The sequence below is a fragment of the Microtus oregoni genome, unplaced genomic scaffold, assembly GCF_018167655.1.
Source record: "Microtus oregoni isolate MIOR12 unplaced genomic scaffold, Mior012 000010F_ref0000083, whole genome shotgun sequence".
Classification (NCBI taxonomy): Eukaryota; Metazoa; Chordata; class Mammalia; order Rodentia; family Cricetidae; genus Microtus; species Microtus oregoni.
Window position 1 is genome coordinate 25,590,010 of NW_024543069.1, and position 22,390 is coordinate 25,612,399.

A 22,390-nucleotide genomic window follows, 5' to 3' on the forward strand; every position below is an offset into this window, starting at 1 on the left:
CCTCATTGTCCGCTATGTTCAGCAAGTCCGGTTTTATCCCATGCTTTTTCAGATCCAGGCCAGCTGGCCTTGGTGAGTTCCTGATAGAACATCCCCATTGTCTCAGTGTGTGGGTGCACCTCTCGCGGTCCTGAGTTCCTTGCTCAAAAGCATGCCTGTTTTAAAGATTTTGTTTTAGATCACATATATGTATCTGAGCATGTGAGTGCAGGTACCTGTGGTGGCCAGAAGGGGGCGCTGGATCATGTAGCTGTAGTTACTAGTGTTTCTGCACTATATGATATGGCTGTGGGAATTGAATTTCAGTCCTCTGAAAGAACAAAACTTGCTCTTAACTACTAAGCCATCTCTCCAGCCTGACATGTATGTTTTCAATACAGTCATCCCTCAGAATCTGCAAGGGATTGGGGTCTAGGACACACACACCCCAACACAGCAAAATCTATGAATGCTCAAATCCTAAAATATCATGAGATCTATGGATGTTCAAATCCTTTATCTAAAATATCATGAGATGCACATATGATTTACACAAACCTCCCATATACTTTGAATCATTTCTAGATCACTTGTATTACCTTAAAAGTATAAATGCTATGTAAATAGTTGTTAATGTTGTATTGCTTAGGGAATAATGACAAGAGAAAAGTCAGGTGTGGCTCATGGATTCAGTTTGTTTCGGGTGTTTTCAGTATGTAGATGAGAAATTTGTGGCTACCACCTTTTGCTCTTTGATGTGTTAGTAGACATCATTCTGCTCATTGAAATCTAGAAAGAAAATCAAGTTTAAAGTCCTGGTGTCTTTTTCTGTAGATCTAAGCTGGAAGTACAACACATACCCACTCCTGGAGGATGGACAGCACGCTCAGGACACAGCAGGAGCTGGTGAAATAGTTCAGTGGATGAAATGCTTGCCAAGCAAGCCTGAGAACCTGAACCCAGGTTCTAAAAAAGCTTGTAATCTCAGTATGGCGAGGCAGAGACAGGAGGGCTTTGCTGGTCAGCCGGTCTAGCCAACCCATGGGTTCCAGGTTCAGTGAGAAACCTTGATCAAGAGGTGTGTGTGTGTGTGTGTGTGTGTGTGTGTGTGTCTGTCTGTCTGTCTGTATCTCTCCCTGAATGTCTCTCTCTGTTTCTCTGAGAGAGAGAGAACATGCTCCAGTAATAACCAGAGATGGTTTTTCTGTTGTCAGAGTTTTCAACCATGGGCCCATGGAGGACCTGAATTACTAGTCAGGTCTGTAGGTCCCTCAAGGAAAACAGCTTCTTGGTTACTACTGCTTGAGTGAAACACTTTTTAAATTGATCCTCACAGTCTTAAAGCTCAATTGTTTGGAGGATACAGCACCACCCATCCCACAGACAAGAGGGGGCTTGCTGCCTTCCACCAGCCTCGGCCTCCTAAATTCAACTGCCAGCACACCCAGATCAAAACAGACCTTTTAGTGCGACCTTTTTGAATGATCTTAGGAAAGAGAGGTATTTGGGGGTGGCTCTCTCTTGGGGCTTTCATGGGAGTTTGTTATAAGCTGCTTTCCAAACCCACAGTGAAAAAAAAAAATGTTGCTTAAAAAGGAAATCTGTACGAGATTGCCACCATCCCGAGGCCATGTTTCTCCCCTGACACTTGATGGACTTCAGAGGGAACTTGGATTTTAATTTATTTTGTTTCATCTTCCCACTTACGGTTGAATGGCCTAATCTTCTGCCCTTTTTTTTAAAATGTCAAAGTTGATAACACAAAGACATCCCATCCCGATTTGGAGTCTCAGGCAATAATAAGAAAAAAAAATATCTTTTTGTTGTCATTTACGTTCATTCTTTGATTCTCTGAGTCTAATAGTTTCTCCCCTTTTATTCTGTGTCCATCCTTTTTCCTTCCCGTTGCTCTTTACTCCAGAGTCCTCCTGGGTGGCCTACTCAATTAAGACCAGATGTATGTTTTGGTGGTAGGAAAGTTCAAATCCCAAAGATGCCGCCGCCAGCTGCGGGATAATCAGACAAAGTTCCTTAACCTCTCAGGGACGTGTGCTTTCTAATCAACGGAATGAGTTTGATTACATAGGTGAGCGCACCTAGTGCCTCATATGCACGTTCTTTATCATCTTCTATTGTGGCCCTCTGGTCTCCTCCTTATTTGAAGAACCCTTTCGAACCAAGGGACACTCGTCAAACAGTAGCTTTCTGTCATACTACCCTAGGGGAATTCAGGGCATTCTTGGTGCCGTCCCCCAGCAAGGGACCACCCGTCCCTTAGTCTTGGCTACCCTTCACCTTCACAGTGCAGCCAAACTGGAACGCCATCCTTCTAGGAAGAGTTACGATCCCTGGTTCCCTTGAGGAAACTCTTAGGTCTTCATGACAGATATCAGTAACCTGACCAACCGTGAGCAGGGAAGGGGAGTTTTGTTCTAAATGCAGAAGATTTTGCACTAAAACCAGAGCCACCCCGCGCTCGGGCTTGATTTTGAAAATGCAAGTTTGCAATCAAATCAGGACCAGGCGGCAATCAGCCAGGATGACTCGCTCCAGTCATGCTCGATACTACAGGGTACCTATCACCTGGAGAACTTGGTCTGCTCAGTGGGCCTGGTGGAGCCAGGGAATCTGCATTTCTGCCTCAGTGCCGGGGAACGCTGGTGTTGGTGAGCCTGGACCACCCTTTGGGAAACTGTGCCCTTGCCCATTGCTGTATACAAATCGCTCCTACAGAATGTGGAGGAGGTTTGCACACTGGCTTAACTCTTTTCATCTCCAAAGTTTTCGTTGCCAATGACCACTTATAAACGTGATTTTAATTTCAAGGGACTCTGGATCGAGACAAGGTGGCCTGCCTGTGCCTCTGGGAACCACAACCGGGGTCCTTTGGGTGATGGATTCATCCTACCTGCTGCTCACTGCCATGAATGTGCAAAACCCTTGCTGGGCAGGTGTGACCTTAGCTCTCACCTTCCCTACACCTTAGACTTCTGAAACTTAAAACGTGACTTTGTAGACAGCCTCTATTTACAGAATATGACATCTTTTGATATATAGAATTTAGTCAAAAATTAATTTGTCTTCAAGATTGGTTGAATTTTTTTTCTTTTATTACTTGTCCTAGTTGTGTGTGTGTGTGTGTGTGTGTGTGTGTGTGTGTGTGTGTGTGTGGAGAGAGAGAGAGAGAGAGAGAGAGAGAGAGAGAGATTGATTTGTTTTTCTAGGTATCCTTTCTGTTTGCTTACTGATTTCTTCCAACTCTTCCCTACCCACAACAGCCTACCTCTGGTCACATGTTCCTTCATGCAGTGTTCTCCAGGCTACAGGCACTCACGGAGTGGTGGCACTGGGCAGTGTGCCCGCCCCAGAGCGCAAAGCTGAGTTTCTCCGGGGCCCGAGAGTACCCACCCTGCCCAAGAGCTCCTGGCCTTTGTTAAGATCTACAGTGAGGCTCTCTCGGGCCAGCCTGGAGCTCCCGCCCCACTCCCGCCGGAGCCCCCTGAGGACCTGTAAGAAGATAGGCAGGAGTTGAAGAGGCTAAATTACGGCCCGGGGGACTTTTTAACAAAAACCCTAAATTTCATTTGGGCGACTGGTAGGCCACGCGGTTTCACAGAGTGAGCTGAGATCCCTTCCTCCCTACCCAGGCTTTGTGCCGCTCAGGCTAGAGGAACCTTGTCCCCCACATTTGCGAGGTGCCCCAGGGTCTGGCCGCCACAATCCCCCAGCATCTCCTCCAGCTCCCAATCCTCCGTTTTCTTTTTACGTCCTCCTGCCCTCCTCCCCAAGTCCCTCTTCCCTCTGGCTGGAGAAAAGTCGGTAATAAGAAACCAGTTCGGTGTCAGTCGGAGCGTGGGGATGGAAGAAACCTCCGCCCCCACCCCAAGATGCACGACCATGGAGAGAGAACTCATTTTGTGCAAAGAGGGCCTTAAGCCACCAGGGAATTCCTGGATTGTCTCAGGCTGTCGTGTGTGATGTCCATCACGCCGTGCGAACACCATCTGCTCCGTATTATGCTCGCAGTTGCCAGGCTACCTGCTGTACGCAGTAACACTTGACTGCCTGGCTCCACGTCCGCAGCGCCGGCCCTGACGGGGCGGGGGACCGAGGCCTGATTAAGCCATCTGCGGTGGGCGGGGGGCGCGGGCTCAGCGCGAGGCCTGGAGTGCGGTCCCGGGCTCACACCACCATCTGCTGGCTGCCGGCTGAACAGCAGCTGCTCAAGAGGGTCCCCCTCGGGGCCGCCTAGAAAAGACTGAAGCCCAGGGGCCTCCTGGATCCAGGTACCCAGGATGTCGCATCCTGTCCCTCCCAGGAACCCATGATCTTCCCTACCCGCCGCATCTCTGGCCACTATCACCCAAACGCTGCGTGTTCTTGAGAATAATAATAATAATAATCCCTTCAGAGAAAGCAAGTTTCCCCACAAGTGGGTTTATAAATAAACAGCTGGCTGTTCTCGGAAGATATTTTTATCGCCTCTGATTTTTGAAGTCGGAAACTGCCTCTTTGGGGGAGGTTAGAGTGTTTTTTACATCCTCCCACCTCACTCGAGCCGAGCCGTTAGAAAGTTGTTAAGCTCTTGTCCCTGGAGCGGAAGGTATGCATGTGTAAGATGCGTTCTCTGGTTTTGATCTCTTTTTTTTCCTCCCCCCTATTTTACTGAAGAGTGAGTGTTTAGAGAGGCACGAAGATCTGCGTAGCAAATTGGATGCGACGGGAAGCGAGTGTATTAAGATTCTGGGGTGGAAAGCAAGGGAGGTCGCTGGGCTGGGAGTGGAGAACAAACCAGTAATTAAAACTAAAAATACTGCATCATTTGGCTCCCAGGCATTGCATGTCGCGTGACGAAAGCTCACTCTGGTTTTCTCTAATTGCACAACGCAGTGTGTCCCCCTCCTTAGAAACAAGAGCAGGGACTTGGAATCCTCGAATTTGACAGGCTCTTTCTCATTAAGCCCACTTAGAGTCGGGGTTAAAAGAAGCCATGTGTCATAAACAGCCAAACAACCGCCCACGGCAGCTTGGTTTGGGAAGCCAGTCACGGTGTGCTTTCACACTCTGGGACGCACACCTGTGTGCTGCTTGCTGGGAAGCCCCTAAAGATGTTGCCTTTGGAGGGCTATATTCTAGCCATTGGGTCTTGTTGTCTGCATGGAGAACCCTAAGAACTTTGGGGACAGGACCATTTGGGGGATGGAAGTAACCCCGGAGGTGATACCTTCACTGTGTCCACAGGGACAAAATGTGGCTGGCAGGCTGAACATCATCACCTTATTTGCCTCACGTGTTTTCCCAGGGGAGCGAAGGCTGGGAAATCAGGTCCTCCACTCCAGGGTCCATTCCTCGGCTGTGCAGGGGGTCACAGGGGCAATAAAATCCCAAAGTGAAGGAAGAGAAACAAGGCCCTGAGGGCCACCCTTTGACAAACAAGCTAAAGAAAGTGTTGTCTTTTCTTCGGTCACATTTCCCCTTCAGATCTCTTCATCAAAACCAGGAAATATTAAATAGACTGAAATGCATGAAAGAAAAACTATTATCTGCCCTTCTGCCAGTTGGCCAGCTCCACTCAAGTGTTAGCTCGTTTGTGAAAGTGTTAAGTTGGTCAGCCATTTGTCTCTCAAGGTGTCAAGAAACGACTTGATCCTGAAGGAAGAAGGGCTTAGAGACACGTAGCCAGACCTGGAAGGTAGATCCCCACAGCCATGCCAAGCACCTATCTTTCAGCATAAGGCCTTTCATTGACATTAAAAATATCTCATAGCTCTCAACCTTATTATAGAGAACACGCATAAATAAAAAGCAGGTATCGTGGATTATTGAGATGGCTCAGCAGTTAGGAGTTAAGCGGATCTTCTCAGGCCAGAATTTTGTTCCCAGCACCCACATCAGGAGGCTCACAGCTGCCCGTAACTCCAGATCCAAGGGATCCAACGCCCTCTTCGAACCTCTGTGGGTGTTGGTACATAGGAGCACGTATAGACACATAATTTAGCTAGCACAACACGGTATTTTTATGAGCAACATATTTCATATTTAGTCTACAAGCTGTTCTAATATCTGTGCTTGACACTCTTCAGAGAAGGCCAGAGTGGGAAGAATATTTGACGTAGACTCAAAGTCAGCACCCCGGTTCTCTTATGGCCTGTCCTGTTACTGGGGCAGCCTGAACCACACAAACGAACCATAGCTCCCTCGGCCCCTGTTTCTGGGGCAATAGAACTGGTACATTTTGTTTGGATGCAGGGAGGCAGAGAGTCTAGAGATGCAGTGTAGGGGGAGCCCTGCCAGGAAGGACCACCTGCCTGGGTCGGCACCGGGAGGGCCAGCCAAGCCAGGATTGTGGGGAATCAACCCCACACTGGCCTTAGAGAGGCAAACATAAGCCTCTCTACATGTCTGTATTTTGGGATAAAATTGCCAGCACGATCAACCGCATCTATATTAAAACAGTAGCGACTCTAAAGCAGAGGCTATATGAAAGTCCAGTTTGGATTATACCTTAAAATAATGGTGGCTATTCCCAGTGATTTCTCTTATTAGGCCCCATGAGACTGTCTTACGGTAGAGCAACTCCTCTCCTTATGTGAGTGCCATTACCGTGGCGTGTCTCTGTGCTCAGATTAGTTGCTTGACGCCAGTGAACTGGAAAGACTGTTTCCACAGAGCGTTCAGACAGCATTTGCCATTGCCAGGGTGTCGATAGAAGTGTCTAGAAACCGAATTTTGTGTCTGCAAACCTTCTGTGCCCGTTAGCTTTCTCCCGCTGGTAGTAGCCACTGTCCAGCTACATAGACATCCCTTCTGGGAGCATTTTCCAGATAGCCCCTGGGCTCTGTGGGATTAGCCATTTGCCCCATTAACTCTCTTCCCTAGGGGCCGGTCCCTAAACGTTACTGCCAGCTCTCTGACAAGTAATTATAGAATCAAGAGTCCCCGTCCAGGCCCCAGTGCTGAAATTGTCCCGGACATATGAGACGCAATTCTATTTTTAAAGAGATTGGGAGATTACATTGCTTTTTAAAATGTTTTCCTTTCACTTCATATATATTCATATATATATATATATATATATATATATATATATATATATATAGTGCTTTGATCACATTTCCTTGCCATTATCCTCTCATGTCCTTATGTCCTTCCCCCTCCAAATGAACCCCTTTCTCCTCCAAAGAAATCCCTCTTTTAAGATTATATAGCTTTGGCTGGGTGTGGTGGCGCACACCTTTAATCCAGCACTCAGAAGACAGAGGCAAGTGGATCTCTTGAGTTCAAGGTCAACCTGGTCTATTGAGTGAGTTCCAGAACAGAACAGCTAAGGTTACAGGGTTACAAAGAACCTTGTCTCAAAAAAACAACAACAAACACAAACAAAAAACAGACCGAAAAGATCAAAGTTACATAACTTTGATCAAGATAAAACATTCCAGTTCCTACTATCAAAAGCCTGACAGAATTTAAAATGGACACGCAGGCGCACATGTGAACGCGCTCACTCATACACGTACGAAAGCTGGTGTTTTGGTTCGATAAACTAACATCCAGCATCAAGTCTGTTTGTTACTGTGCTCCGGCAGTATGTGTCTTCTTGTATGTCACTCCTGTCTACTAAGATGTCCATTGTAGCAACGTAGACTGGAAGAGGTAGGGTTATCAGGAAAGGCAGGGATGGATGTTGCCTTTGAGACTTACGGTGAGCCCAGCCTGAGGCTGTAGTTCCCTTCTTTAGAGAAATCGAGTGTCGAAATCCCAGTGCACAGCCACCATGACATCCCATCAGAAGCAGACCCACTCTCTGTTACTGTTCCCCGCCTCTGTGGCCTCTCCAGTTCTGCTATGGTGAGGCCTGCGCGATGGTTTTTATGCAGGATTACAAGATGGTTTTCTGGCGGTATAATGGGTACCCCTCAGGACCCCTAGAATCCCCAAACTAGGACCCCGTTCCCCTCAAGAGAAATTTCCCATGAAATAACAGGAAGCGTCCCAGCAGAATTTCTAAATTGCTTTCTTCTGGTCCTTCTAGGAGCAGCATGCAGCTGGTCTTCCCAGGACCGCGGGCCCCATGCAGAACTCTGTGCCGCCGCCGGGGTCGAGCAGCATGGTCTCAGGAGCCAGTCCTGGGGGGCTTGGCTTTCTAGGGGGCCAGCCACAGGCAGCCATCATGAAGCAGATGCTAATGGACCAACGAGCCCAGCTGATGGAGCATCAGAAGCAACAGTTCCTTCGGGAGCAGAGGCAGCAGCAGCAGCAGATCCTGGCTGAGCAGGTAGGTGACACCCTCCCTACAAGGTGTTAGCCATCAATTCAGCGAGCACTTACTTGGCCCCTGCTGTTTGTGAGGAAGGCATCTTGTCCCTGTTTAGATGCTCATAGACCAGTCTTTCACAGAAGCCTAGAAGAACCTGTGGAAGTTACGCCTTTTCAATTAGCTAGGCATCATTAATTAGTTTTTTCTTTAAAGACAGGCTTTAACCATCAATCTGAAGGCCTGTTTCCTGAAGACAATTCTTCCATCCATACCAACCCCCTTCCTCCTGATTTTTGGTACAGGGGTCTTTATAATCAGCCTGTAGTGGGGGCTAGCTCACAGCTACCACAGGCCTTGATATTGCTAGTAGCAAGCTAAATAATAATAATACAAATAATACATGAGCTAGGGAAGGTAGTTCTGTTGGTAAGGGGCTTGCCATGCAAGCAGAAGGACCTTGGTTTACCTGCGGAACCTGTGGAAAAAGCCAGGCATGGTGGTATTCCATCTTTGTTCCAGCACTGGGGAGGTGGATCCATGGGGTGTGCTAGCCAGGTCCTGTCTCACAAAACAAGGTAGATGGTCCCTGAAGAATGAAACTCAGGGTTGATTCTCTCTCTCTCTCTCTCTCTCTCTCTCTCTCTCTCTCTCTCTCTCTCCCTCTCCCTCTCCCTCTCCCTCTCTCTCTCTCTCACTCTTTCTCTCTCTCTCTCTCACACACACACTTATAAAACAAGGTGAATGGCCCCTAAGGAATGAATCTGGGGATGGATCTCTCTCTCTCTCTCTCCCTCTCCCTCTCCCTCTCCCTCTCCCTCTCCCTCTCCCCCTCCCCCTCCCCCTCCCCCTCCCCCCCCCCTCTCTCTCTCTCTCACACACACACACACACACACACACACACACACCAAAATAAAATAAAATAAAAACAAATTGTTCAGAAAGAAAGAGTGGAGAATTCTACTGGAATGGTAGCCTGGTGATATTACAACAAGGTGGAGAACTCTCTGGAAACTTGGACAGAGTTGAGGAGCGGGTGCAACTGGAGAAAGTCCCAACACCTTTCCCTATAGCTCAGGCCCTCTGTGAGTCAAAGGAAGGCCTAGTACAAACATGCCCTTACCCTCGGCCACCTCGTGGGCCCCAGCCATATAACTCCTCCAGCTCTGGAAGAAAGCCTTCCCTGCAGACTGCCCCTGTAGGCTTTGATTTGTTTTGTTTACAGAGACGCTGGTGCCCTGATTTAGTGTTATCCCAAGGAATTGCCTAGGACTGTCCACAGGAGATCCCCTGATGGCCCCTGTGCGCGTCTCGTAAGGCAGGCAGGCTCTGTATCACAGGTGCAATGGCTCTTGCTCATTCTCGCTCCTAATAGAATTAGAATTTTGGAATTTCCTCTTCAAGGCGCTGAGTAGGACACAGGCTCATCAAGGTCCCTACCCACCAGGAGCAGCAGTCACAACCACCAAAGAGAAAAAGGTGTCCTGTTGAGTGGCGCGTGCTAATGTTCCTCGTTTTTTGCTTTTGTTCCCGAGCAGCTATGCAATTATCTCCCTTTTTACCAAGGTCAGCCGGCCACCTGGCAGCCATTGTACAAACAACCCTCTATCCCGCTCACCCCGCATAAGGTGTGTGACAAGGAGGTGCGCTAATATCTCCCCAGCAGTGATGGATGGAGCAGCTAAGGGACTCTGGGCTTTGTAAATCTCTCCTCCACCAAACCCAGGACATTTTCAGGTGTGCCTGGTGCCCTGAGAAATGATTTCTGATATGCGTGCGGCAGCCAAGGCCCAGAAGGAGGCAGGGTGGCCAGGCAGAACTCATCTGTACCCACCCAGGGGTGTGCTCACAAGTCACAGCGCAGTCCACTCGGCCGAGTCCTGGGGAAGGAATGAAAGGGAAGGGGAAGATTGCAGGAAGAGCTGTGTCAGACCCTTGCCTGTGGGCAGGGAGACAGAAAGCACTCAGAACTGTGGCGAGGTGGGACTCCCTGGAAAACACGGAGGAAGCAGAAAACTGAGTTGCCTTAGCAGCTAGAGGCACAAATTAGGAGTTGAAACCGCTCCACTCAGGGTCAGGACTCTGTTCTTCCGCAGTTAATGTGATTTTGAACAAATAAATAAATCAAGTAAGGCTGAAGAGATGGATAAAATGCTCGCTATAGAAGCATGAAGATGTGCATTTAATACCAGGTGTGTTATTATAATATATAATATGATAATACAGCACCCATCTGGAATCACAACATTCCTACAGTGGGGCGGGGGAACACGTGAACCCTCAGAAGCTACCAGGTCAGCTAGCTGGCATATTGAAGCAAGCAAGAGACCCTATCTCAAACAAGATAGGAGGTGAAGATGAATATCAGAGGTTGTCCTGTCCTGTCCCCATTAGTGCCTTGGCACACACCACACACATGTATATGTTCATGTGTGTGTCTGTGTGTGTGTGTGTGTGTGTGTGCGAGCACACGCAAGCACATGCATAATTAAAAAAAAAACAGCCTGTCTTTATCTAGCAGGTTAGGTTTACGTAATTTCCTGTCTTAAAGATGACTTGAAATAATGGCCTGCCAACTCCATAGGAAAACCGTGTGCCCAGATGTAATGGGAATGGCTCATAGGACACACGACAGCATCAGGGATTGTTGTAGAAAAGCTACGGCCGCGTGTGCCGCCCACGTCAATGTAACGTCTTGCCTGCCTGGGCCCTGTGTGTTGATGATGAGGTGCAGGTGATTTGAGCTGCTCAGTGGGATGGTCTTGGCTTTCTCCTTTGAGATTTGTTCCCTGTTGTAGTTGGCAATGCTGCGAATGGGACTCAGAGCCTCACACGTGTGAGGCAAGTGTTCTGTGCAGAGCTGCACCCCAGCCCTGAGAGTAAATTTGACTGACACATCAGCAAATCTGTGATTTTCCTCAGTCTCTGCATAGTAAGCATGCCCCGGTGCCTTCAGTTCTGGGAATGGTATATTGGAAACACTCGTGTTTCCTGAAAGTCCGTGGGAGGGGGTCACAGGGGTTTGAGATCCTGCCTGTCTTCAGGAACTCAGCTGACCTGGCAAGCAGAGCGAGAAGGTTCAAAGCAGGTGGGGACTGAGGCTAACCCCTGGTTCTCGGCAAGCACCTAGCGTGTCCCTCTCCCCCACTCAGCACGGGTTGAACAGAACTTCCCGGTTGAGGTTCCAGGCAAGGGGTCGTGATAATGACGTCCCATCGTTTACAGGTGGGAAGACTGAAGCTGGGGAGGAGCTCCTGTGGTTGGAGACCACAGACTTAGAACAAGGTCGAGCCAAGCCTGATGCCGGGCCACACCCTAACCTGAGGCAGACGTATTCCTCCCTGTAAATGAGGCCAGAAACCTTGTAGACTGTATAGAAAATCTGACAAGTGTGTGTGTGTGTGTGTGTGTGTACGCGCACGTGTGTGTGTGCATGCGCGCGCGTGTATGTGTGTGTGTTTTACACGTAGAGGCCATGGATCAACCACAGATAGCATTCTTCTGGCACGCTCCACATTGTTTATTAACACAGGGTCTCTCCAGGCCTGGAGCTTTTGAAGTAGGTTAGACTGTTTGACCAGAGAACGGCCTGCTTCTGCCTCCCCAGCCCTGAGTTTACACCATGGCTGCTTAAAAAAACAAAAACAAAACAGAAACAAAAACCTGAGCTCTAGGACTCAAACTCAGGGCCTTGGCTTCTGAGGCAGTTAATTGTTTTGCTGACTCAGCTATCTCCCCAGAAACTTTTGAAAGCTCAACTCGCTCTCAATAATGTCCTTGCGTTATTGCCTGAAAGGGTGGCATGGTCTCTGGCCTACGCTCATAATGGTCTATGCATTGATTAATCTCTTTTGTGTAGAATCCTACGGTAGACACACAGGCTGGGGTCAACAGGCCAGAGGCTGTTTCTGGCTAGGTTTTTTCCCCCTTTGGATGCCAGAATGCTGGCTGGCCTTTAGAGGAAAAGAAAGAAAAATGGAAAATTACAGACCTGCCCAGGAACAAACTTGAGAGAGAAAATAGAAGAAGACACATGTGGTAAGAAGTAGCCCGTGAGTGTTATTTTTATAACGAACACTCTAAAGAGCAGGGATCTGGTTGCATGTTCTCTTAGTCCTCACAGATGAGAAGTACTTAGTGAATATTCAGCAGCTGCCGGAAAGAGGTTAAGTGGCCTCTAAGGTCACATGGGTACTTGATGGTCAACCAAGAACTCAAAGCCTCCGTCCCTGCTCTTTCCCCTTGCCCTGTGTCTCTCCCCCTTTGCACATGGAAAAGATCGAAACAGCCTGCCCAGGGTTGGTAACTACGCTTCTAGCACAGACTCCCCCTGCGGCAAAGAAGACTAAAAGGTGGGCCTCCGCCTCCTAGAACACGTGGAATCTTACTATTGGCTTTCAGAGCAGCAAACTCAGAGGGGTTTTTTGCTTGTTTGTTTTTTAGCTTTTTGAGACAGGGTTTCTCAGTGTAGCCTTGGCCGTCCTAGAACTCACTTTGTAGACCAGGCTGCCCTCAAACTCACAGAGATCCACCCGCTTCTGCCTCTCAAGTGCTAGGATTGAAGCGTGTGCCACCCTGCCTAGCCAAATTCAGAGTATTTTACTTGTAGACATGTACCGTACAGGTGATGTGACTTCATGGGAATAAGATTCGTGTGTGTGTGTGTGTGTGTGTGTGTGTGTGTGTGTGTGCGTCTCAAGGAGCCTATTTTCCTGTGCCCATAGCATCTACTTAGGTCATTAAAAAGTCATTGCTTGTTCCTTTGAGCCAGGTCCCCATAGTGCTAAGGAGAGCAGTCAGGCTGATACTGGAAAAATCAAAATTAAAATTGCTTCAGTTGGTACGTGAGACAGCAGGGTAAACACCAGAAATTCAAGGACACATTGGCAGAGACTATGTCACAGCAGCTCTAGCTGCCGCAGCCCCAGACCAGCGACCCCCTAAATGGCTGTCTCTAGCAGAATAAGTAAGCTGTGGTCCGGTTATATGGTAGACTCCTAGGCAGTGGCGAAGATGAGCCGAACATCTCAGCGTGAAGGAATCCATCTTCTGAGAAATGGAAACCATCAAGCTCCGAGTCCTTACTGTAACCCTCGGGTTCAGGGAAGTACAGACTCCGTGAAGAGTAGTCCCTGTGGGTCAAAGTTTAGCTAATGGAGCTCTCGGTCAAGAGAGAGGATTGACGGGAGCTTCTGGCGGCGTCCTTTTCTGGAGTTTAGGGTGGGACTAGTTTTCTTGGTGTTTCCACATCATAAAAATCTGCTCACCCGTTCACTTTCTGCAGCCCTTGCCTGCATGCAGGTTGTTTTCCCACACAAACTTTAGTTTGGGGAAACAATAATATACCGCCTTCGTCAAAGCTGGCAGGCACTCAACCGTGTGCTGTCGCGTCTCACCTCCGCTTCTCTTGTCTTCTGTCGTTCTAGCAGTTACAGCAGTCACACCTGCCCCGCCAGCACCTCCAGCAGCAGCGGACACCATACCCAGTGCAGCAGGTCAATCAGTTCCAAGGTGAGGCCACTGGGTATCTCCTGGCCCTGACTCCCCCACGGGTCTGCGGCCAGTGAATTGCTTTGCACGCTCTCTTTATATCCGGGTAGCAACCAGCTAACCGAATAACTGGCAAACTAAAAGAAGCAACCCTCAAGGATTCCTGGAGGACCCCTGTGATGCCTGCTGATCCTTGGTGGTCACAGAGAAGTTCCAGTCAGCTCACGGTGAAGTGGAGTAGCAAGACTCAGACCGCTCTGCTTTGTAGAGGCTACAAAGTATTTTGATTGTTGAGCAACCTTAGCAAGCTAGCGCTTGTCGGCCCCAATATCAGTCTTGTTTGCATGACTAGACAGTCATCTTAGTGACAGAGAGGAGGAGAAGGGAGGAGGAGGGAGGGACAAGAAGGGGCATGGGGTGCGGAATGATTCCCAATCCAAAACAGTGAGCTTTGCTACAGAAAGACGTGAGATTCTTTGCCAAGTAACAAGAGACAGGATGGCTTCTTTTTCTGGCTGTTGGACATGAAAGCTCATAGAGACCTACAAAGTGGATCTAAAATCTGTCTCGTTGGCCAGATGGCTTGTAAGCAGCGGTAATGACCTTCTACCCCCAATCCTACTCAAGTCCTAAAGGGGAAAAAACAGTCAAATGGGGACTTCATTGAATGGATTCTCTACTAAACTGAATTCCACTGCATACAGAGAATATGCAAGGAACAGACATTATTTATTCTTCTTCCTCCTCTCCTCTTCTTCATCCCCCTCCCCCTTGCTGATACAGAATCCCGCTATATACTTCCAGCCAACCTGGAGTTCGCTGTGTGGCCCAGGCTTGCATTCACAATCCTCACGCCTCCCTGTCCTCCAGGTTGATAGGCTTACAGACATCTGCCACCACCCTCAATTTAGCCCATGGTACATACCCAAAGAGATGGTATCCCACTGACTTGATGGCATAAAACCCAAAATAGGAAATGACTTGCCTCTGAACATGAACAAACAGAACACGGGGGCATGACCTCAATTTTCTGTCTCTATTTAAATATAAATAAGAGTTGGCAGGGATCGTCTCTGGATGCTGGGATTCGGGTGACTTTAATTTCTGACTTTATACTTTTCAATACTTGGCAAAATTTTCACAACTCACATGTTATAACCATGTAAGTAATGACCTTTTATGAAGATTTATTGTTGCAGCAGATCCTTTCCTATACAGGGCTGTCATTCCCAAGGAAGAGTCCAAGAACACCTTGCAAGATCCTGACAGAGAATTGCAGGTAATGGCTGTCCTTTCTCTCCATGTAGGTTCACCCCAGGATATAGCGGCCGTGAGAAACCAGGCAGCCCTCCAGAACATGCGGACATCAAGGTTGATGGCACAGAATGCAGGCATGATGGGAATGGGACCCTCCCAGAACCCAGGGACTATGACCACAGCAGCAGCCCCGTCAGAAATAGGACTGACCCCTTATAGTGCCCCTCCACCCAACCAACCCGGAATGTACAACATGAGCACAGGAATGACCCAAATGTTGCAGCACCCGAACCAAAGTGGCATGAGCGTCCCACACAGCCAAGCCCAGGGACCCAGGCAGCCTGCCTCTGGCCAAGGAGTGGGCTTGGTGAGCGGCTTTGGTCAGAGCATGCTGGTGAACTCGGCTCTGACCCAGCAGCACCAGCCGTTGAAAGGACCCGTGGGCCAGGCCTTGCCGAGGCCCCAAGGCCCACCAAGGCTTCAGAGTGTCATGGGAACCATCCAGCAAGGAGCGCAGAACTGGCAACAAAGGGGCCTGCAGGGAGTGCCGGGGAGGACTAGTGGAGAGTTGGGACCATTCAACAATGGCGCCAGCTACCCGCTCCAAGCTGGTCAGCCAAGACTGGCGAAACAACACTTCCCACAGGGACTGAGCCAGTCAGTCATGGACGCTAACGCCGGCGCAGTGAGAACCCTCAATCCAGCGGCTATGGGCCGTCCGATGATGCCACCACTTGCAGGGCAGCAAGGTCCCAGTCAAGTGAGGCCGTTGGTCATGTCTGGTCTGAACCAGGGTGTCCCTGGCATGGCGGCATTCAGCCAGCCCCCAGCCCAGCAGCAGATAGCGGGCGGCACCTTTGCCGCGAGCAACCAGGGCCAGGCCTACGAGCGGAACCCCGCTCAGGACATGTCCTACAATTATAGCGGTGAGGGTGCTGGGGCTTCGTTCCCTGGCCTCCCGGACAGTACAGACCTGGTGGACTCCATCATCAAAAGTGGCCCGGGGGATGAGTGGATGCAAGAACTTGATGAACTCTTCAGTAACCCCTAGTCGGGAGGGGTCCGAGAGCTGTAGTGGCGGAAGCCTCGCAGGCGGGAAAGAAACAGGATGGTGCCCCATCCTTGTTTTTTGTTTTTTTGACCCACGTAAACCGAGAAAACGACAGCCGGCTGACAGTAGAGAAGGTATGGGTGCCAACCCCCAGCTCCATGGGGCTTCATTCCACCTGCCTTCCACAGAGCAACCAAGTAGAGAGGTCATGCGGATACCTGCGTGCAGAGAAGAGATGTGGGGAGCAGGGGAGTAAGTCGAGGCAGCAAGAGTTCCTCTGCTAAGCACCCCGGGACCCACTGGTCCAGAAAGAGTCGTTCCGACCCAAAGAGGGACCGTGGCCCAAGATGAGGTCCCCTCAGACCTGCCTGCCTCAGTTCCCGAGACCTCGGAGATGGAGCCTCAGCCAGAGGAAGCCCAGCCGGAGGATGCTGGGAGACACACAGGCAGTGTGCATAGGTCAGAAACCCTCTGAATGCTGGATGGAAGGAGATGTCTACTTCCAGACGTGTTCCTGGATATGGAGGCAGGCATGAAGAACAGTGGACTCGCCTGAGCTGGCCCAAGGGAGACAAGCAAGGGTCCTGCAGGGCTATCTGTCTCCTGCCCAGCGATGACCCTCAGGAATGGTAAGGTGTTACTGCCAGCCCCCTCACCAGGATTGACAACTATACTTGAGAAGGGCCCAACTGGTAGCCCTGAAGGTCAACTTCTGCCAGTGGCCATGGTGGCCATCGCTCTAGGTTGGGCTGAGCTTCCTGGAGGCCCCATCTGATTCGACGTATCTGTTTTCATCTGTTTGTGATCATAGCGTGGAGAGGCCCCTGCTGGATTCAGTGTCTGCCAGCCCAGCCCCTTCCTCCCTCACCACTGTCTCTAGTCCTGGCCTCTGTGCCAGCCTGCCTTTACTTCTCCCTACAGGAAGGGAAGCCCTGGGGCAAAGTCAAAGGAAGTACAAGAAGAATTTCGACAGTGTCTGGCTTACGGAGATCTGCGCAGGAGCCAAGTGGGCCGCACTGATAAAAAGCTGCAGGTTTATGCGTTATACCCACGCTTCAGATATCCCCAGGGAAGAATGGCCTGGCGTCCTTTCAGATGATGCCAACAATGACGCTCCAGAATCAACCCCATCATCAGAAAGGCAAATATCAAATGCTAGAGATGGAAAAGCTGAAAACTCATAACTCCACCTTAACCAGTTCAGACGCTAAAGAGAGGGAGATGCGGCCCCCATCTTGAAGGCTGTGCCGCTGTCTTCTTGGTAGCGCACATACATGCCCGACGTGAAAACTAAGAAGGAATTAACAACCTCTGTGGTCACAAGCCTTGTCTCTCGCTCTGTACCTCCCCTCCCACAAGCCCATCTTGGAGGTCAGATGGCATTTTCCCATGGTGTTGCACACACACACACACACATCCCACAAACTGGCTTCCTTCTCTGTCTTCATGTCCATCTCACTCCAGAAGACAGGAGCCTGTGGAGACTGTACCAGCCATACCCAAGAACATCCCGAGAAGGTGTAGAAGGCTGCCGTGGAGCACTGTGGCTCTGGTCTCCGTACCACGAGAGTTCCAGACCTGCTCTGCCAGGAAGTAAAGCCAGAGGCACCAGGGTGAGGAGCTGTGCGCCTCTCCAAAACTCCCAGAATTGGGGGGTGGGGTACTGCCGCTAGGGAAACTGAGTGGAGACACGTGGAAACCAAAAAATAATTTTAAAAAAGTAGTAACGTGAGAAATCAGAATACAGGTGTATCACCTTTTCCTGCCAGGTTACAGGAAAGAAATATATAAGCAATGAGGAGAAACTGGAGGTGGAGAGAGTGGGAGCCATTGTCCTTGGAAAGCCTCCAACAAGTGCTCAGCCTGAGGACCAACTAATATGGTAGATTTTAATGAGGTCATTTTGTTTTGTTTTTACTACGGTGCTGATGTATATGTAATGTCTAAAAAAAAAGAAGTTATTTGTACATAAGTTTTTACAATGCTACAGATATCACTGGGTCTACTATATGTAAAAAGTATACATATAAATATATATATATATAATGTTTGTTTAAAATAGAGTATTTTTATTTCCCCCCAACTCATCATCGAAGAGGTGGTGTTAACTTCGGGTGATGTCTAATTCCTGGTTTATACCGTATGACCTATTGGCAACTTCCTCCATTTTATCCAGATTTTTCTAGTTTTCTGTTTTTACTTTGTCCATCAAGCACCCTTTAAGGAGTGTGCAGAACTCTGGAATTTAGAAGCGAAGCGATGCTGACACACCACTTTTAAAGACAAAACAGCCCACGGAAATCAGATGTCACTCTCTGAGTCAATCCATAGCATAGCTCGCTTTGGGATCCCCTCTCTGGCCCAGCCCCAGTTACTCAGATGTATCATTCTCGGGTTTTAGTGGAGTAACTGAAGATTCCTTTTTCGGCATTGTGGTGTCGTTATTTAAACAATGATTTAACAGTAGAAATCAATCACTCTCGAGCCTTTTTAGTTTAACCACGCCACTGAGACTTTCTGAATTTGCTAGAGTACCCTGAGGGGTGTGGCGGAAGGGAGAGGGGTCTGACGTGAAGAAGTCTGTTTATAGATCCAGGGCCAGAATGATTCAAAATTAGCTCAGCCCGAGCATTCAGAAAATAGCGGGGCCAGTGGAATGACGCCAGAGGGGAAAGGCGCTTGCCACCAAGCCTGGAGACTTGGGTTCGATCCCTGGAACCCACAGGATGGGAGGAAAACTGACTCCCACAAATGGTCCTTTGTCCTCTAGATGAGCCCCCTGTGACTCAAGTGCGCATGCGCACATGTGCGCAGGCGGGCAGGCACGTGCACACGCACGCGCACATACACAAATGTATAAAAATATAATGAAGAGAAAATGGATAGTAAAAAATTGATGGAAATATTTGGACTGTATTGGGAGGAAACAATTCGGTAGCCTTGCTCTCTGTAGCGGGCAATTTTGACACCCGCACTTCTCCGCGTCCCGTTTCTGCTAGCCCACTGTGCCTCTGTCAACGCAGGGTCTGACCCAGCTTTCCCCGTACCTACCGTGAGCTGAAAATGCTTCAGGCTTATCCTCCTCTAAGTCCAGCCAGTAGCTCACTAGTACGGGATAATAAAAGGCCAGTGAACAAACTGCAGGATCACGCAGAGGCTGGGCCTTGGAGGCTGGGGCATGGCTGCCACTTGCTCCCTTGCTTGATTTCTTCCCATCTTCCACCCGTTGCCCCACTTTCTTTTCCCCCCTCTTCCTTCAGGCCCGTCATTAACATATTGCATACATGGGAATCCATTTCTCCACTTCGAGAAGACCCGCCCTTAAGATATGCCCATTAAACTTAAAACATAGTAAAATGGCATTATTTTCAAAACTCTTGAGTTAAGCAGATAATAGACCACAGAGAAACATCACCAGTAGAAACGGTTCCAAAACAAAGATGAGTTTTAATATACATGAGCCAGGAGAAAGAATGAACCCCACCGTGGAAGGAGAGGCTAGCCCTGCCCACCGTGGGCTGTGCTTCCAGGCTGGCTCACAGTGCTGTGGAGGAAGTAGCCTGCCGCTGGCTGCCCCTGTAGAGCTCAGACTCTGCCAGATAACCGGGTGGTAAAAGTGGATCTGGTTTGGTTGGAAGGAGGATGAGAGCGGGAATTGACGACAGGGTAAAACCATGACGCTCTGAGAGGGATGATGCTCCTCACTTTAAAGTTTATACTGAAATCTGTTGGGCGCCGGATCTCGAATGGGATACCTTTCTTCTTAAGAAAAATAAATAAATCTATAATTTTATTAAGATAAAACTGAATGTGTGGTATGCAGTTCATGTTCAACCATTTTCACAGGTGCCTACCATGGGCCTAAGAGGATTCTACGAAGTGATTGTAGATGCCAGTCCAGACGATGCCCAGAACTGATGGCTCTAGGGAGTCAGGACAGGATTGGGGGTGGGGCCAGGATTCAACTGACTCATAAGATTTCTGTATGTCAAGGACCAAGGTGAAAGCTTGTCTCCTGAGACCAGGGCATTTGAAAACATTCGACCCATGAACAGTAACAAGCACGGTTGCCATTCTCCCCTTCCTGTAGCAGCAACCACCCCGGGCACTATAAACACTCTTCCCTCTGTCACCTATATTGCTGGCATGGCAACTGTCACTGGCACCGCGAGTCTACCTTTTCCTTCCAATGTGTGGTTCATATCCAGAGCAGCTATGCCTGAGGGGACAAAGAGGCAACGGTTCTAGATTTCCCGGAAGTCACTGGGCACATGAGACACGTGTAGCTTCTTCGTGGATTACGGAACGTTCCCAGACTCAGGTGAGTTGTCTCAAGGACTGTGTCTGAGAAAGGCAGAGGGGAGGTGGGGGCAGGGGACAAATGGGGTCATCTTTTTCTCATTAGTGATATTTTGATATAAGCTTTTGAAAACAAAGCTTCCTGGGAAGGAACAAGACTATGGCATGTGACCTATGGCTTACTTTCTGGCTTCTGTTTGATTTATTGTCTTCCTCTCTCTCTCTCTCTCTCTCTCTCTCTCTCTTCTCTCCTCTCCTTTCCTCTCCTCTCCCCATCTCTCTTTTGTTCAGTTCAAAGAGCATGAGATTCTTACCCTGATACTCTCTATGGCCCATCTCACTTCCAAGGGCAAGCAGGAGGAATTACTGCAGCTCCCTCGTGTCCCCGCCCATGCACTGGCCACCAGGGACAGACCAACCCTAATGGGTTCAGCAAAGTCACCATGTCCCCCATCACGTCTCTCGCACAGAACAAAAGAAACTTCCCAGCTATGGAAAGCCTGCATTGTTTGTTTGCTTGTTTCAGCTTCTCTTTAAGAGTTTAAAACTTTGAACACCTCCAAACCATCGGGGAAGCAGAAAGGGTGTCTCCACGGTCATCAGATCAGTTTAACCGTGTTTAATATGCAGAATTTGGGGTTTTTTTCAAAGCAAATCACGTGCCTGTGACTACTCCCCTGCCCCCTCCAGCAGCACTTCAGCATGCAGTGGTAGAGAACATTCTCGGCCCTAACCACGGTGTCATTAAAACAACAGTTAGCACGTGTTCCCTCGTGGTTTGTAGTCTCATTCCACATCACATCCAGGTGCTAGCAGTCATCTCTCAAAGGTCTCTCTGTCCAGGATTTATCAAGGCTCTCGCTACCCTTCGGCCTGCTCTTCTTGTGACACGTCTCTAGTACATGAAGGGGCTCCTCCTCTGCCCCTCTTCTCGTGACATGGTTTTCAGGCAACAAATCCGACTTCTAAGTGTAAAATGGGTCAGATTTACTCATCAAAACATGTTTGTACAACTGTCAGGCTAAGCAGACAGTGCCTGCCCAGCGCTGGGAAGGTTGGGGCAGATGGATCAGAAAATCAAGGACCCTGTCTCAACAACAACACAAAACCAGCCTTTTGGCCAGAAACAAATGGAATCTACTGTGGAGGAGGCCGGCTCTACCCAGAGTCTTAGGGCCCAATTTAGTAGTGATTAAAATAATGAAGAAGTTTTCCAGTGGCAATGGAGTAGAGTAAAAACAAACCCCTGTTTCCACATGTGTTTAACCATCCGTGTGCATGGGTGTACATGTGTGTGCATGAGCATACTCAAGTTAAATACAAAATATTTTGAGATAGTGAAAGTTTGGGAAAGTTTTTTTTTTCTTCTTCCAAATGACGTGTAAATGCAGTAAATATGATGTAAGGCTAAAAAAAAAATTATACGTAGCTTGACATTTTAAAGGATTTGCCCTATGAGAAAATGAAGCTCAGAGCTGCCGAGGGCTGGGGTCCTATGCTGTGTCCAGCAGGTGGCAGGACAGACAATGGTCTTGTGGCCCTGGAGTGCTCTGTATCTGCCATACGACTTCCCACTGAGGGATACCTTGTCCACAGTCAGTCACCTAGCAATGGGGGAATGGGACTTAAGTCCAAATATCCCCTTTTCAAGGCAATGCCTTGTGCTTTAGGGTGTCCACTGCAGTCCAGGCAATTGTTAGCTCCTCCTGCTATTCTGGAAGGGCTGTCACTTCTTTCTTGTCTATTATTCATATTCCAACACAGTAATGGGCATCTGGAGGGTGCCGATGCCCAGCTGACAGGGGACTCTGTCCAGTGGAGGAGCCTGGTCCTCCCTTCCTAAAGTCTCTGAGGCAGTAAGCAGAAATCACTGCCAGTTCTCAGATGAAAAACTGAATTATCAAGTGAATGATGCCAGGTAGTGACTGCACATCAAGAGAGAACAGCCACTCAGCTTCCACTGTGTCCTCAGTTACACTGCAAGTCCCACAGGACACAGGTGTGTTGAAGGAGCTGCAGGCTGCGTTCCTGCCACCCAGCTCCCTGCCGCCTAACTAGCT

The 22,390-nt window shown here is 49.0% G+C and overlaps 1 protein-coding gene across 1 annotated transcript in view; it reads left to right on the forward strand.

The window, feature by feature from the left end:
• Window positions 1-19,834, forward strand: part of Maml3 (mastermind like transcriptional coactivator 3) — a 418,146-nt gene extending 398,312 nt beyond the window's left edge. The window contains exons 3-5 of the mRNA XM_041659084.1: window positions 8,012-8,254; window positions 13,660-13,744; window positions 15,031-19,834. Coding sequence (XP_041515018.1) covers window positions 8,012-8,254; window positions 13,660-13,744; window positions 15,031-16,031 — 1,329 coding nt within the window. The 3' untranslated portion in view covers window positions 16,032-19,834. The remainder of the gene's footprint in view (window positions 1-8,011; window positions 8,255-13,659; window positions 13,745-15,030) is intronic.
• The last annotated feature ends 2,556 nt before the right edge of the window (window positions 19,835-22,390 follow it).